The 16,624-nt window shown below is 32.8% G+C and overlaps 1 protein-coding gene across 1 annotated transcript; it reads right to left on the minus strand.

The window, feature by feature from the left end:
- Positions 1–522: 522 nt before the first annotated feature.
- LOC149900670 (protein NDRG3-like) lies at positions 523–2,103 on the minus strand. The gene has a single exon (XM_090112497.1). The coding sequence runs from the start codon at positions 1,685–1,687 to the stop codon at positions 710–712; it is 978 nt and encodes a 325-aa protein (XP_089968623.1). The 5' UTR covers positions 1,688–2,103; the 3' UTR covers positions 523–709.
- Between the last annotated feature and the right edge of the window lie 14,521 nt (positions 2,104–16,624).

Below are 16,624 nucleotides of genomic sequence, written 5' to 3' on the forward strand. Positions count from 1 at the left end.
AATTTAGACAACAAGCTTAATTGTAATACATAGTTGTCTTTTTACATTAGAGTATTATGATAAGAGAGAGAAAGTTATGAAATAAACTTTTTGGTTTTATATATTATGATAAAAACAAAAAGTTTATTCGTAACTAAGTACTTAGTTATTTAATAAATTTTCAAATATTATGATCCAATCAATATTCTGGACAAAAAGAGTCTGTATTGTGGAAGTTTATGTGGAATCAAAGCAATTTATTATTATTTTAAACATTGTGATAACGATAAGAGCAAGAACGTTACTCAATTATGTGTGAATAAATGTATGTATTGTGTTATTAAAATAATCCAATAACATTTTAATAAGTTTATAAAATCAAGCCCATTTAAGGCATATAAGTTGTTACCAAAAAAATCAGAGTAAATAAAATAATCAAAGTACATTCTTGTGCGATTCATTTGATATAATATGAAGTGCATTTAATTTTGTAATCCAATAAGGTAAAATTCGTTTTATAAATGTAGGTAAAATAAAAGGCAATTTAAGCCGTAAAATAAATATATTTCGTAATTATATCTAAAACAAGGCATAACAATTTTTTCCTACGTTTCCAATGCGCTCACAACAAATGTGTTGTAGAAGCTCGCGTGGGGATAAGCATCGTGTGCATTTCTAGGTTAAATGTAGCAGCGTTGCATATTTATATTGTAATTCCTACGCAACATGACTACCTGCAGTAACCTTCCCCTTGAAGGAACAATCGGAATGCCTCGGATATTTTGTTAGGCTGTTCCTCCAAAACCATTCCACAATCTGAAATACAAAGCCAAGACGTCTTGGATGGCTCCAAACGACCGTTGAATGTCACTGTGTCTTCCACGTGAGGAGAGAGAGCCCCGGTTACGTTCAAGACGGGGACCTTGACAGAGTTGCTGTCGCGCGAGATTCCCAGGTCCGTACGGCGCAGGTATGAATCAATAAACATAGATAAATTAACTGGGTTCACATGCGAGAAACACTCTTTATAGACGTGCACTAAATCGTGGTTACGATTGTCAGTGCTTCGACCGAAATGATGCCACATGAGATAATCTAAGGCTCCTTGAGTCATCCCACTGGAACGAAGCTGTCTAGTATTAATTTTTTGATAGAGCCATTCGGTCCACCCAGCCTGGGTGGAAGTGCAGTTGATCAAAATTAGCGCATCTACTTTTTCTGGGTTAGCAAGCGCATAACGCGATAGTACATTAGCTCCTGCACCTACTCCGAATCCAATGAACGACCTTATTCCAAAGTGGCCAAGAACAAAATCAATCTGGGAAGACAATTCATCCATACTAGGATAAACGAAATCTTCGGGTAGGGTTGGGGCACCCTCTTCTTGGCCGGGAGCATTAACGTGATAGATGCAAAATTTGTCCAAAATAGCTCTCATATCAACAAAATTGAAAAACGCTTGAAAATTCGCTGCATAATTAAGTCCGAGGTCGTGGTAGGTGATTATGGCGCGTTTTTTACGGTCCCCCCGGACTGCCACCAGGATGTCGCCACGCGAGGTTCTGACCCTCTCCTCCACGCATGCGCCGTCGCTTTGCAAGCGTCGATCAGATGGGTAATGAAGCGCAACACTTTTTAAATCATCATCTAAATTGTCTGAAGACATCATGTTGAGGAGCGCGATGTTCTCGTGTACTGTGGTCGGCATTATCCTGGCTAGATACTTCCTTATAGAGAGCAAACTACCGACTTCCTTTGTATACAATTGGATGGTTGTGTAACAATGACGTTACGATCCTACCTTTATTTTAGTCGCAAGTATAATTAGCATCAATTAACGTAATTCATCAGGTGCAGCTGCCGAGGAGAATCTTCCAGGTTTCATGTCATAATAACGAAACTTATATTAATACTGCACGTACATTAACTCCAATGCAGTGACTGAAACCACTTTCACTTGCCGTTCACTTTTACTTATTTGTTTAATACGTATATTCCATGTTTTAAATTCGATGGACGATGTTTTATTATAAGAATAGCGCAAGAAAATAGTCAATAAAGTGTTGACCGGGCGAACGTAAGTCCCAACCAGCAGTCGATTCGGCACTACTCGGTCCCATTCGTCATCAATCGGCCTGGCCTCCACGGCCCACTTGAATAACAAGGTCGACTCGCAGCAACTTCAGTGCGGTAGGGAAGCCCGCGCATGTGTAATCAAGATAGTCGATTCACGATTGTTATTCAACGAACTAACGTACCGGTCATGGGTACCGGTCTATAATTAGGTACTATGAAATTTATGTCTGTCGACCTGATTTTTTATAATTGTATTATATTCATAACTACAATATTTTATTTAAATATCTAATACATCTATTTTTTTGGCTTGCTACAACGTTTAAAGTTCACAACAATGCTTAAGTAACTATATTTATATTATTTTTTATGTGTGCTAAAAGGATAGAAGAATTTAATTATTTTTTTCCCTGTCGCAATTTATCTGTAAATGTAAATAACTTATAATTTATATTTAACTTGTAAATAACTTATAAGTCATAAAGTGACGATATTTCAGCCGCGGCGGGCGTCCGCAATAACTATGGGACGTTATCAATTATTAACTTGTTTTCTCACATTATTGTTATAAGCAACGGTATCAAAAGCTTAGTGTCAACCCCGCTACCTGGCATGGGTTTCCCTTTCGACATTTGAGGCGAAAAAAAGTTACTTAGCAGTTACTAACTTCGGATTACCCATCATTCGACCCGTCTATTCACCTATTCGAAATATTAATGTGAGTCTATTAATAGACTATACTGGTAGGTGTCCAGTGAAAAGTACCTAAAACTACAAACTTATTCGCCAACTAGGTGTATGTTTTATAAAACTTATACCGTGGGATGACAGATGACGGTTCAAAACTTCGATATAGGTATACAAGGCTCGGGTGGCTCGGGGTCGGGACACGTTAAGGCTGCAGTCTAGCAAAATTGCGTTTTCAACAAGTTATTTGACAATTTTTTCCCGGCTAATGAAATGATAAACTGAATTTTTTTTTCTTGTTTATCAATTAGTGTTATATACGCAATGCGCGTGAATTTTTTCACATTTATAAAGTTACTTTATGTTACCTTAATCAGGCCTTCAAGATAAGTTTCTTTCCCCCAAAGACATTTCGAGCTAAGTTTGTGCACTCACTACGTTGCAACCGATTACAATTTACACAATCTGATCAGCGCATTATTATCCTTATATAGTCGTTATTAAAAACTGCTGAATACAATTGCCGAAAAACTTATGATTTTCTTAATTAGAACGTTATAAATTCATTAAATTTCCCATTTTTTGCCGTACAAAATCTATTGATAAATACTGCTAAAAGTTATTTTTTCCATTAATTTATTCGAGTTGGTTGAAGACCAATGAGTATTAATCCTTTAAAAATTTTTTTTTTGAATTTTGATAATTCTTTAAATATTAAAAAAATATTTAAAATAATTAGGAAAAATCCTAGCGAATTTCTTTAGTCGCGCTCCTTGGGCCGGAGCGTTATCTGACGTGTGCTCTACGCTCGATTTTCCTTCATACCGAAGTGAAAGTTGCTCTACTTCATTAAATTTAATATTTTTGTTAATTGATTATTTTTATCTTAGTTTTGTGCAAATATTCGTATTTTTAAACATTTGATTTCGATATGGAAAATAAACGAAAAAAATACGCGTGTAACTACTAGAAAAAAAATTATCTTCGAACATAAAGTTAATGAAACCAAATAGATTGCAAAGGTGATTGGCAACAATTTCTTTATTTTTCGGGGTGTCAGTAAAGGGATGTATATTTCTTTAAAACTAAAGTAAGCTCATAAATTTTCTTATAGTTAATATAATTTTTTTGAAGTTCCAAAAATGTTTATTTTTAGTTTGAGAAATACGAAATATAATATAAACTTGTATTGAGAACTTGAACTTCCCAAGTTCATCCGGGGAAATCCCCATACGGGGAAAATGATTTGTTTACTCCAAAATTGATCCGAGGTGTTTTAATTTTTTCTTCTAGTCATTTTCAACGTAGCGGCATGTTGTTTGATTATTAATTTTGTAACTTAAATACAGGATGTTGGTTTTATATTCTGATCTTACAGACGCGCTGACAAATTTAGTCCGCCATTTCTAGTTTAGTCTACCAACTCTAAGTACCAATATTAAAACGAATGGATTATCATCACATCATCAAAACTCAGATGTAATGGAAGATCACAATAACATAGAAAATTCAGTGGGTGTTGAGAACTAAACAAACAGAAGCAACAGAGACGCGAAGAATAAAAAAAGAGGACGAAAACGATAATTCGTTGGTGCTTTCCCTTTTCGACGTATTGTTAGGGTACATCACCAATCTGGAAAAAACAAAACTGATGATTCCCAATTGCTGATTAAAAATGAAAAACAAATAATCGACAACAGTGGTGAAAATTTGCTGATCACAATGAAACATCCTTCAGTGGTAGCAGATTTACTCATTTCAAATGTATCGGTGAACAGCGTAAAGGAGAGGAGGACAGGAAAACATTATGAATGTGGATGGTGGATTGTATACAGGGTGTAATCGATAAGTATGTGCAGGCGATTATGACGTTATTATTGCAGGTATCAAAAAACTTAAAACTGATATCGAAATTACTTTACCTAATGAGCCAAATGACAATAATAACTTTTTAAAAGTATAACGAGAAATATCTAAAAAAATTACTTTATACACTCCCATATCAAAAAGGGAAAATGGGACTAGTAGAAGTTAAATGTTCCGGCAAAAGACATGAATGCGGAAGATGCGGTTAAAAAAAAAATTTAATATTTGAAATACAATGCAAAAAATAACACTTTTGTCATAGATAAGAATCATGACTATTTTTTCTAAATTCAGGGACAACTAAACGTTGCAGAAGCAGAAGTCTGCTTATTTGCTGTTTGGACTGGAGTGAATAATTCGTTAAAAATAGAATATATAAAAAAGTATGTAACGTTTAGGCAAAATAGAATGATGGACCATTATCAAGATTTTACATAAATTGCCTACTGTCAGAATTGATTGATTCGAGACTTCAGCATTCGATGCCCATCAAGGACCCATCCTATATCATTCAAGCGATTGAAAAAAAAAGAGATAAATCCAGTGCAACCGATAAAGCATCAGAATGCTAGCAAAACATTTATTAGGTTTATCAATATAAATCTATATATTACACATAATATAATAAATCTGTAGAAGACGCGAAGACTGACATCCGCGCGGACGGAGTCGCGGGCGGAAGCTAGTCAGAAATAAATATCTTTTGTTTTCATTTAACACAAACATTACATTTTTTTTATTATATAATACAAAATTTGTTTATCCGTTTTATTAGTTAAACTGAACAACTTTCACTAAGAAACTTAGGTCGAAAAAAATGTATAGAGTTCTGCATTTTGTATGGAAAGCTTATTTTTTTTTATATTTCGTCCAAATTTCTTTGTAAAAGTTGATCAGTTATATAAACATGAAGTTGAAGATATCAATAGAAAGTATTCGCAAATTTTGTGACTGATAAAAAAAAATCACCCGGTGTAATTTTCACGAAAATTGTTTCAAATTGTCATTTTTGGTACTTATTACGAATATTAAATTATGCATACGAATGATTTAATTTTTAAAAATTAAGTGGAGCAACTTTCCCTTAGTACATTTGTATTATTTACATATAGGATGACAGGATGCATTTGTTTGCACTACTAGACCAAGCCCTTAAACAAAGAAAATTTGCAACTATAAGAGTTGTTTTGCAGGTTTTTATCTCTATACAGTATACATATAAAAAATGGATCCGTATTTCCCTTGGTCGTGAACAGCTGGACTGATTCGATAATTCATTTTTTGTTCTGTTTATTATTGCCAGGATGAAGGATCTTATGAATGTAAAACTTAAAAGAATTGCGCTATAAAATAATTCAGTAAAACTTAGCCTTTTTTTTACTACACGCGTTTAACCCTACAGTAGTCGCGTATCTAAAAGTGACGTGTGAGGTCGCGTGGTCTATAAGGGTAGGTATACCATTTTTAAAACAAGGAAAAGTACACAAATAAATGAAAAGGTCTGTTTATTTTTTAGAAATCTTCATTACCTACTATAAATTCTCTATTTAAAATAATCAACAAAACATACAACCATATCTTTTGTGATTAGAAAAAACAACTAAAACCAAAAATACCTCTTTTTCAGTCGTAATATCACATAATTCACATTATATGAGATCAAAAAAAATATATACATAAAAAACCTAGTCTAATCAGTAGTTTACAAACAAAATAATCACATAATTTCAAAATGGTCAGAACGTATAAACTTTTTGCACGTACTGCACACCTTTCGTGTGTTTCAATAATAATTAAGGACTCTAAGTTCTAACGCAGTCATGGTACTGTCATTTTGGCGCAACCACACATGCCGCCGGGTTTTAGACCGCCTTGCCGCTGAATACCTACAGGCCGCCGGTTTTATACAATGATTCATTTTCTTGATACTTTCCTATTAATAAAAGTACTGCATCCCAGTTAAATTCTGTCATTTCGTTATTTACTTATATTAAATTATGTTATATGTATATGCTAAAAGCCGTGCGTGCCACAGGTAAAAGAGGCAAATGGCATTTTCATAGCATTTGCATGGCATTCGCATGGCATTCGCATGGCATTTGCATGGCATTTGGCCAGAGGATCGCTTTGTCGTAGTCCAGAGAAGGTTTAAATGGTGAGAAACAAATAGATAATAAGTAGGTACATAACAGAAAATAACATTATGTGGGTGATATGAATTTCACTGGAAAATGTGTGCTTTAAATAGGTAGGTACTTACCTAAAGTGTAAAGATAATGAAAGAAGAATATAATAAAGCAACATAAATGATCTTTCATTTATGTTGCAATTGTAGATTAACATAAATATATAGTGTAGAAACATACCTAGAGCAAAACAAAGGTAAATAATAATTTAGTTATAAAGGTATCTAGTTAGAATAAAAAAAAGAAAATTCATTTGAGATCTGGAGAAATTTTGGTGCTAAAAATAAAAAAAATATGTTTGAAGTACCGACTATGAACTTATAAAAAGTAATAGATATCATTATTTTTGTTCCTTATAGCGTCAGAAAATTTAAAAAGACACATAAAAGTCTTGTAATTACCATATCAAAACCTTATAATTTACACGCATAGCAATGCAGCTAGCTAGTGTAAATACAATTTTAATTACGTGTCGTATTATTGCTCATGTTATTGCAAGAAACACCAGCGCGGCACAAACTCTATTATATCAATTTAATGTGTGGCGGCAGCCCTTCGGGAGAACATCAATTAGTAACAAATGAGAGGAAAATTAAACGCTCGATTCGCATTGGAGTTCATATTATGAACGTTTTATTTTGTTGAACATGTTTTTAATTTGGAATTCTTTATTAAACTTACGTAAACATGCATCTATTTACTTCGTTTCTTCCATAAAAATATTTATTTTTGGTCACATGTCTTTTTATTATACTGATATAATCTATAATTAATGTAAATCAGGATTAATAGAAAGCAAGTCTCTTACGCGTTACAAATCATGGCTGTTTTAAGTAATATCTATTGGTGCTGCTTTAATCATAACTGCAACCTCTATTGATTACGGATAATTTTTTACCCTTTTTAATTCGACTAGACAGCTATTAAAAAGCTCATTAGTGATGTTACCCAAAAATTGGTTGGTGAGTTTCGAAAAGCATTGCATAAATGAAAATGTGCTCTATGCGTAGTACAATAACGTTCAAAGGAAATAATATTTGTTAGTGTCACCCCGGCTCTGTTATTTTTCACTCCATAATTGGTATCCTATCAGATTTTGAACAAGCTAAGCGTAAATTTTAATTTCAGTGCGGCGTATCGTATAATATAACCACAAATTTTGCCCAAAACTGAAAGCTCTAGAGAGCTTTTATTGACTGGATAATACGTATAGAATAGATAGGAAATATAAAGCATGATAATAGTAATTGTTGATTTAAGTTAAGCATTTTAATTATTTTTTTCAATACAATTCTAATAGATTTAATAGATTTTGCAAGTAGGTAATAAGCCGTAATTAAGTATTAAATCTCGGTTTTTTACCTAATCTTTAGTCCTTATTTTTAACGTACATAACATTCAATTTACCAAGAATAACTTTTACCTATAATTTATATAATTCGTGCTCTTGATTGACATTTATGTAGCTGGTACATGCTAATCTTTTAATTATATGTATGTATGCTAATTTACAATTTCCTTAAAGGAAATTGTAGGAGGAGTGACCTGGAGAAGAAAGCACTTCAAAGGCAATCATGGAAGAGTTTGGAGGAGGCTTTTGTCGAAAGGCAAGCAAGATACCCAGAAGAAACCTAGTTAAACTATAAATTATTGTTACTTGTAAATTTCTTGCAATAAAGGCTTTCATTCATTCATTCATTCATTCATGTAGGCTAATTTGAAATATAGGTAGGCCATTCACAGGCTCTTAGACAATATCTTTCCAATTCCAGTTTCTTATGGGAGTTAATTACTTATCAAACGTGACTGGAATAACATCGGACGGGCTAAAGACTCTCCTGACTATAAGATATCCTAGAACAATATTAGTATGTAATGAAGTAGCTGACGCTATTTTCGTATTAATGATTTTTTTATACACGCTTGTATGTAGGTAAGTACCCGTTATCGGTTACATAGCCACTAACATTTAATGTTATTTTTACACTCACAAGGTAAAACCATTTATTCGTAGGACCCTTCGTGTGAATAATATTATTATCCTGACAAAGAAAGCCCCAAGGAAAACCCCATAAAATCAATACTATTGTATCACGCAATGTAGGTGGACTAAACCACTCTTTTTGTATAAATTATTTTTGTTCACTTAGGGTTTTTAATTAGTAAGTTCCTAACATAAGAATTATAGACGAAAGAAGGAACATCATAGGTGGTAACGTTACATAATACTATGTAGGGACATAATCTGTATATATTTTAATATATATGATGTAATGTGACCATTTCACACCATCACAAATTTAACAAAAATAGCACTTTGAATGAATCATTTTATTTGTTAACTCATAGCTTCATAATATTACAGCGGTCAAAACAATTGAAACTCTTACAGGTAATTTTTTATTACCCCATAAACTTCCCTTATCGGAATCTACTTAGAACTTTGAAGAGATGGCAATTAGGAAGTTCTTAGAAAACGGCGATGACGCGATAAAATAAATACGTACTTAGTCTTCGTTAATCTTGAATATTAAATAAGAATTCGCTATGTTATCCTAAACAAGAGATAATAAGTTCTCTTTTAAAATATTTCTAAAGCTAAGAGAATTTTTATTTGCCGAAAATAATGACAACGAAAATTGGCTTAATTTTTAAATAATGTACAAATTAAATACCTAGCACTCAAGACACATCCTATAAAATGTCATGTAAGTACAAGTAGGTATAGGTATCATTCTTTATTTTGGAGCAAACTTAAAGGTTTTCTATTGGTACGTTTGCTTGCTTTGATATGTAAAGATCCAAGACTCAAGAGATGTCTTTATTTTTTACGGATTCAGTCTCATACCTCATTCAACATTCACATATTAATCCACTCGAAGCCCGATTGTGTATACATTGTTAATACAGTAGAACCTCGATAAGTTAAAGTCCAAGGGAAACACAAAATATTTTAAGTTATAGAGGTTTTAAGTTATCAAGGGTCTATCCATTTTTCACTGCTTCTATAGCTTTTAATTTATCAGCGTAGGTGAGGGTTGTTAGTTTTCTTTTTGGACTCATTTTAAGCCAGTTTTATCACACAGTAAGTAAAGCGATGTTTCCAGGACAACGATCAAAAACGATGATGCAAGTAAGTAGTTGTCATAAAGCTAACCACCGCAAAGCTTTGAAGAATATCGATAAAGCAAATAATATGTAATGTATTGTTTCAATACATAGTAAACACGTGCAAGCAATAAATACCGAAACCTTTTGTTTTGACACTCTTTCAAAATGACTCATTGACAAACAATTTTATGTTATAGAGGTTGTGGTAGCATTTCTTGAAGTTACTGAGGGCCAATACAGAGATTATTTATTTAAGTTATAGAGGTTGCATATTTTAAGTTAAAGAGGTTTTGGGCTCTGATGGGAAGGGAACACATTATTTTTTGAAGTTACAGAGGTTTTTATGTTACCGAGGTTTAAGTTATCGAGGTTCAACTGTACCTCACTTGTATGTAGATCTAAGATGTAGATACAACTGCCAGTCTAGTTTCTATACATTTGATTGACTACGTTGTAAAGGATAGAATAGATACTTTTGTGGTACCTATCACTAGTTGTTTTCTGAAGATAAATTTCCAATTTATTTTTTACGTATTCTATTATTCATATTCTTTAATACCAAATTTATGAAATATCGAGCGTAAAGTCATAAAATCATTGTTGTGTGCTAAGATAGTAAAAAATGAAAGAGCCTTGCCGGTTGCCGGATAGACTATCTCTATTCGACGTTTATACTTCATGGAATATCTAGTACTCTCCCTAATTGATTTAATGTTGTAAATTATAATCAAAGAGCTTAAGAGAAAGCATACAAAAAATTAGGCAACGGGAACGCGCAATTCCACTGACATTAAACTTTATCAATAGGTAGAGCATAACAAATTGTTTTAAAATTTATTACACATTTCTTACAGATTAGCCGCTAGCCGGCATCCTTTTGGTCATGCCGTTTTAAAAAATAAAGCCTATTTTACTGGGTAATGTAAGATTCTATTGAAAAAAAATCGCTCCAGTAGTTTATAAGTAGTGTCCGACCGAACTTTCGGTTTCGGTTTCGGTTTCGGCCGAGTTTCGGCCAAAAATCAAGTTTCGGCCGCAGTTTCGGTTTCGGCCAAAATCGGCCGAAACTTTTGCCGAAACCGAAACTTATTTCGCAAGTTCAGTGAACGTAGTTCACACACGTTCACGCTCGCCTAACTTCGTTTTCCTCGGCAACGCTTTGACGGACGCTGTCAAAGCGTTGGTTGACCCACGCTGGTGGAAACAATTTTTGATTAACTATGTTGAGATTGGAACTGGGTGTAATAGTAATTAATAATTATTATTTTTATATAAGAGGTACCTAAAAGAGATTATTCTTCTAAGTACAAATACCAATCCAAAGTATTAAAGACTCTATTAATAAAGAAAAATATCTCAAAATACCAATACTTAGTATTTAAAGTAACAGTTACAATTACTGATTTGATTTAGATGACTGATTTTACTGAGAACTTAATTTGAAAAAATAATAAAAATTATAACGCGTTTCATTAAAAAAACGAATCTTCAATGGCGGCCAAAGCTGACACTGACATATGGTAGGGTATTTTATTAATTATTTCAAATTGTTTATTGACAAACTTTTTTGTTATGGTATTTGTGTATTTATATGAATTATCATATTTACGTATACAGAATGCAACAAAATCCCCATAATACTTGTAATGAGCCCATAAAACTGAGCAACTTTTCCCAAAGAAAATATTTTGTCAAATTCCAAAAAAAACATTATTTAAGTACTATCGCAAATACATAATTGTCATTGTTAATTTATGATAAAAACTATTATAGGGAAAATCAAATACATTTTAGTGATTTTACTTTTCCCAATTTTTTTTGCATGCCGTACGGCCGTGTGTAAGCAAGAGGGAATGATAAGCGCCGCCATTTAAGATTCGTTTCTTTAATGACATGCTTTATCACTACATAGTATAAAACAAAGTCGCTTTCCCTGTCCCTATGTCCCTATGTCCCTATGTCCCTTTGTACGCTTAAATCTTTGAAACTACGCTACGGATTTTGATGCGGTTTTTTTAATAGATAGAGTGATTCAAGAGGAAGGTTTATATGTATAATAACATCCATTAAATAGTGTAGAAGTACTGTTATTTTTGAGGTTTCTAATGTGATGTCGTAAAAAATTACATTTTTTTCGCTTACATTGCAAACGCAGGCTGAATCCTCCGAGTTTTATCAAAATAATGTACTAAGTATTATACACATTGAAAAGGTCTACAGAAAAGTCCGCGATGGTATATGTCTATCTCTTATGGATAACCCACAATAACTTTTTTTTGTCATTTACTTTTTACGACAAATAATGGCTAATTTTTGAAACGATTTTAACCAATACAGCATTAATCCTTAACCAATTAAATACCTTGAATACATTGTTCAGTTAATATAGATCTATATGGCACTTTACACCGTATGATTTAAGTGAATATTTTCGAAGATATTACAGATTTAAAAATTGCGGGACGTAGCGTTTGCGGCAGTACCGGCCGGGCGGCCGGCCATCTATTTTTTACACGCTTTTTATTAGTGTCACCTGTATGTTTGTTTGTAACCGACTTCTTTGGGCGCGATTTTGACCCACTTTAAACGGCCAGATTTCGTGTAGATTTATTGAGGACCGATGACAATACACTAATTTGATAAAGCGTGTTTTTTAGTTTTTTTAAACTCTAAATACTTATCTAATCATTTATTCTGTAGTGTATTTAGTATCAGCATTGCACCCGTGCGAAGCCGGGGCGGGTCGCTAGTAATTATTATAAAATTGTTATCTACACTAATATTATAAAGAGGAAAACTTTGTTTGTTTGATTGTAATGAATAGGCTCATAAACTACTGGACCGATTTTGATTAAATTTGGCACAGATAATCTTTAGACCCTGAGAAAGAACATAGGCTACCTTTTATTGCGAAATATGTACCACGGGCGAAGCCGGGGCGGACCGTTAGTTATTAATATTTTAAAAATATTATTTTTTTATCTTATATTAAATAAATGATTACAACAAATTTAATATACTGTGTTTTCATTTTATGCCCTAATTAAGGCAAAATAATAGGTAAAATCCCCCAAAGCTCAGTATTTTTAGAAATTTCATACTTGACCACGTGAGTTTCGGTTTCGGTTTCGGTTTCGGCCGAAACTGAAGCCACGGCCGAACATTCGGTTTCGGTTTCGGTTTCGGCCTGGAAACCAGTTTCGGTCGGACACTATTTATAAGTTCAATAAATTACTATCAAATCTTTCCTCTTTATGTAGGTAATAGTGTATAATGAAGATAGGGTTTGTCTTTAAAAACGATATATTTTTCATCCATAATAAATAATACTTTGTTTAGCTAAGCGGATGTCGAATGGAAAACGGATTAAACAGAAAAAGGAAGCTTTAGAAAATAGCTAGGTAAAGAAAATAGTAGGATTTAAAATGTAAAGAGAAAATCCCCGTATTTTTCTTAGATTAAAAACTGTTATCGGATGAAGAAAGATGTAACGTTTTGTGACTTTCATTTATGAACAAATCCCATTTATGCCAACTACAGTTAAATATTATTAACAAGTTTACGCAATGCTTAAGTAACTAGCTTATAAAGATTAGAAACATACAAACAAAGCGATTGCCCTTATGTCAGCTAAAATGGCACTAAAACAATGCGAACATGTTTACGTAAAAAAAATTAAAGAATAGATGGACACGGAGTAGGTAAATACTATTTGTGCTTGCGAAACACCTTTTTATTAAATGTTCACTCTCGTTACCTTATACAGAATATTCTGTGTGAAATATACAAGATCTTTACGTACGCTATACGATAATAGTGAGTTTAATAAAAAGCGAAGGTCTCTCAATTGACGTCTGGGGTCTGTGCGGATATTAGAGCCCACGTACGGCGCTGCAAATTGCTGCCTCTATGACGGGTAATTGTGTTCCCTGTAGTTACATACCTAGTCAGATTTATAAATTAATACATAAACATAGGTAAAAGTTTTTTTCTAGTTGTGGATTTTAGTAGATAATATTGATGCCTTATCCTAAGGTCCCCGTCCTATAATGGGAATAAAATACATTTTATATAGCTACTCAATATTTTTATATACCTGAAAATATTCCACCACATAACCAAAAATAATGTGTATCCATTTATGTATTTGGTAAAAAAATACCTATGTATAGAAAATTTATATAAAAAAATTAAATTTATATTTTATACCTATGTAGAGAAAATTTAAATTGGCAAATGATGTTATTTCACGAAGCAGCATCCATTTTCGTGGCGTAATGTTCAACTACGGCCAGAGATATATAGATAAATGTGTTTGTCCACAGAATGCCGGCCAATCGGAACTGGGGTCACTATTTACGAGGTCCATGTTTGACTCCGTGCCAGGGTTCCACGGGCGGAACGGTTTCGTGAACTTTTCGGAATACAGCTATTTTGGCGTCGATTAACCTATAATTCTTATATATAAAAATGAATCGCAAAATGTGTTGGTAAGCGCAAAACTCGAGAACGGCTGAACCGATTTCGATAATAATATTCCTTGAAGTACGAGGATGGTTCTTATGGAGAGAAAACGTAAACATGTACCACGGGTGAAGCCGGGGCGGACCGCTAGTACCGAATAAATTTAAATTTACGGCAATTATAGAATATTAAATAAATATTTTGAATATAACTACGTATTTTGTTTTATTTTACCTTTCTGACAGAATATGCTTAGCTGAACTACAGATGATATAATAGTGACTGAACTAAGCATTATGTAACGATGGTAAGTAGATAGTAATCAGAGAGAGTTCATATTTGCACCATTTGCAAAAACAAAGTTGTGTGTTGACTACCTAACAACACACTTTACCTATAATCCTTACAGATTTAGAAACAAAAGGGTCACACTACCCTACCTGGCCACCCAGGTAAAAAAAAACATAACACCAACATTTCCGAGCAAGTAACTACGATCCGAAAATACAATTTTCTCATCCTTCAACATTTTACCTTTGATATTTTAGCCAGTGATTTCAAGGTAAAAGGTGTATGGAAATTTCATTAATCGGTAGACTAGATAAACCGTATTTGAATAGGCTATACAGGTAATTCCTGAACTTTCCACTATTATATATATTCGACCAGCTTGCCCCTTTGTTTATTGGGAAAATATAAAAGTAACATATACATAAATCAATGTATTTTCCATACAATACATTTATTTAGAAACAATAATAATGTGGATAGATATCACATAGTAAAGTACCATTACGCTATTTAATTAATTGCTGAATAAGCAACGAGGTCAAGCTCATTAGCGATGTTTATAATGCATAGGTAATAAGGGTGCTTTCAATACAACTTTCAGCTGCACGAATCTATGAATATTGCTTTTGTATTTTAAAACTAGAGACAGAGTTTGATGACTAATTAAAGCATTGTCAAGTAAAGATTTAAAAATTTATGTTTCAGGGTGTTTTCAAAGAGACAACGACTATTATTAACGTTAGATTACATTAGTCAATTTAATGACCAAAACGAATAAGCTGATAAAGTGGTTTAAATACTTATGTGGCGATGAATATAATAAAACAAATACTTATATACCATAATTTGTATTCATTTTGTTGCCAGCAAAGTATATATAAGACGTATATTTTTACTATTGAAAGTTTGTCTCTAAGTAGTTATTTCATAATTTTCATTTGAACACTTAATTTTCGATCAAACACTCCATTTTCCGCGTACCCACTGTAGTTAAAAGATTAATGTTATGTCATAAAGACGTACTTTACCTTATGACTTGATAATTAAAAGGTGTCTGTATAATAGGAGCGAGGTAATTGGTTTCAGCAAGGTATAGTCGAGTGTCCTCGTTGATATAAAAGCTTCATACACGGCTTGTTAGCTCACCTTTCAATAGATACTAGTATATTACCCGCTCCTAGGGGTGGTTCAAGGCAAAAACTTAATTAATAAAAAATGTATAATTAAATGGACCCATGATAATAAATAATTAACGTTTTGTAAACATTTTTTTAAACATCTAATAATAACAAAGGACACTAATAAATGCGCACTATAGATAAACTTACGAAATAATAACCATAATTCTATATTCTATTGTTTCTTAAATTTTTAAGTATACAATTAGCGAGCACTCAAAGATTTCAATAAAGTTAATAACGTGTATTTGTACCACGTTGATGCTGGAAATGAAATTAGATTAGCAAATTATGTTAACTAAATCTATATTATACAATAAGCCAAACACAGTGTGTTTACAAAAGTTTGTTATTTTTATGTTTGCGTAGATATAAAAAACTAGTCGCTTGCAAATTGTACCAAAACTATCAACGTCCGCGTCGCGAACTTACCTAACGAACCAACATCCGATCAAAGAAAATAACTTTAAGACTCTTATACCAGCCGCTGTCGGGGTTTTGTTATTTTTCTTATTTCCCGCAAGATGTATTTATTAGTTTATTACAGTACCTTCGAAAATATTGATAGAAATCAATTATTTTTTAACAAACTTATTAGAAGTAGGTAGGTATATCGACATTCTTTTTTTTTCTCTAACTTGAAAGTTAGGAGCGATGCCTGAAAGACGTGCTGACTTTAATCAGTTTAAATGCTCAAATTATTGTAAATGCAAATCTGTTAATTACCTGAACCACATTAATTATATGGACGTTTGTATCTTGTACAATACAATGTACCTAGAGTTA

Source organism: Colias eurytheme, chromosome 18 (assembly GCF_061535395.1).
Source record: "Colias eurytheme isolate Ceu_HAF_F1 chromosome 18, ilColEury1 Martin Lab GWU primary, whole genome shotgun sequence".
Classification (NCBI taxonomy): Eukaryota; Metazoa; Arthropoda; class Insecta; order Lepidoptera; family Pieridae; genus Colias; species Colias eurytheme.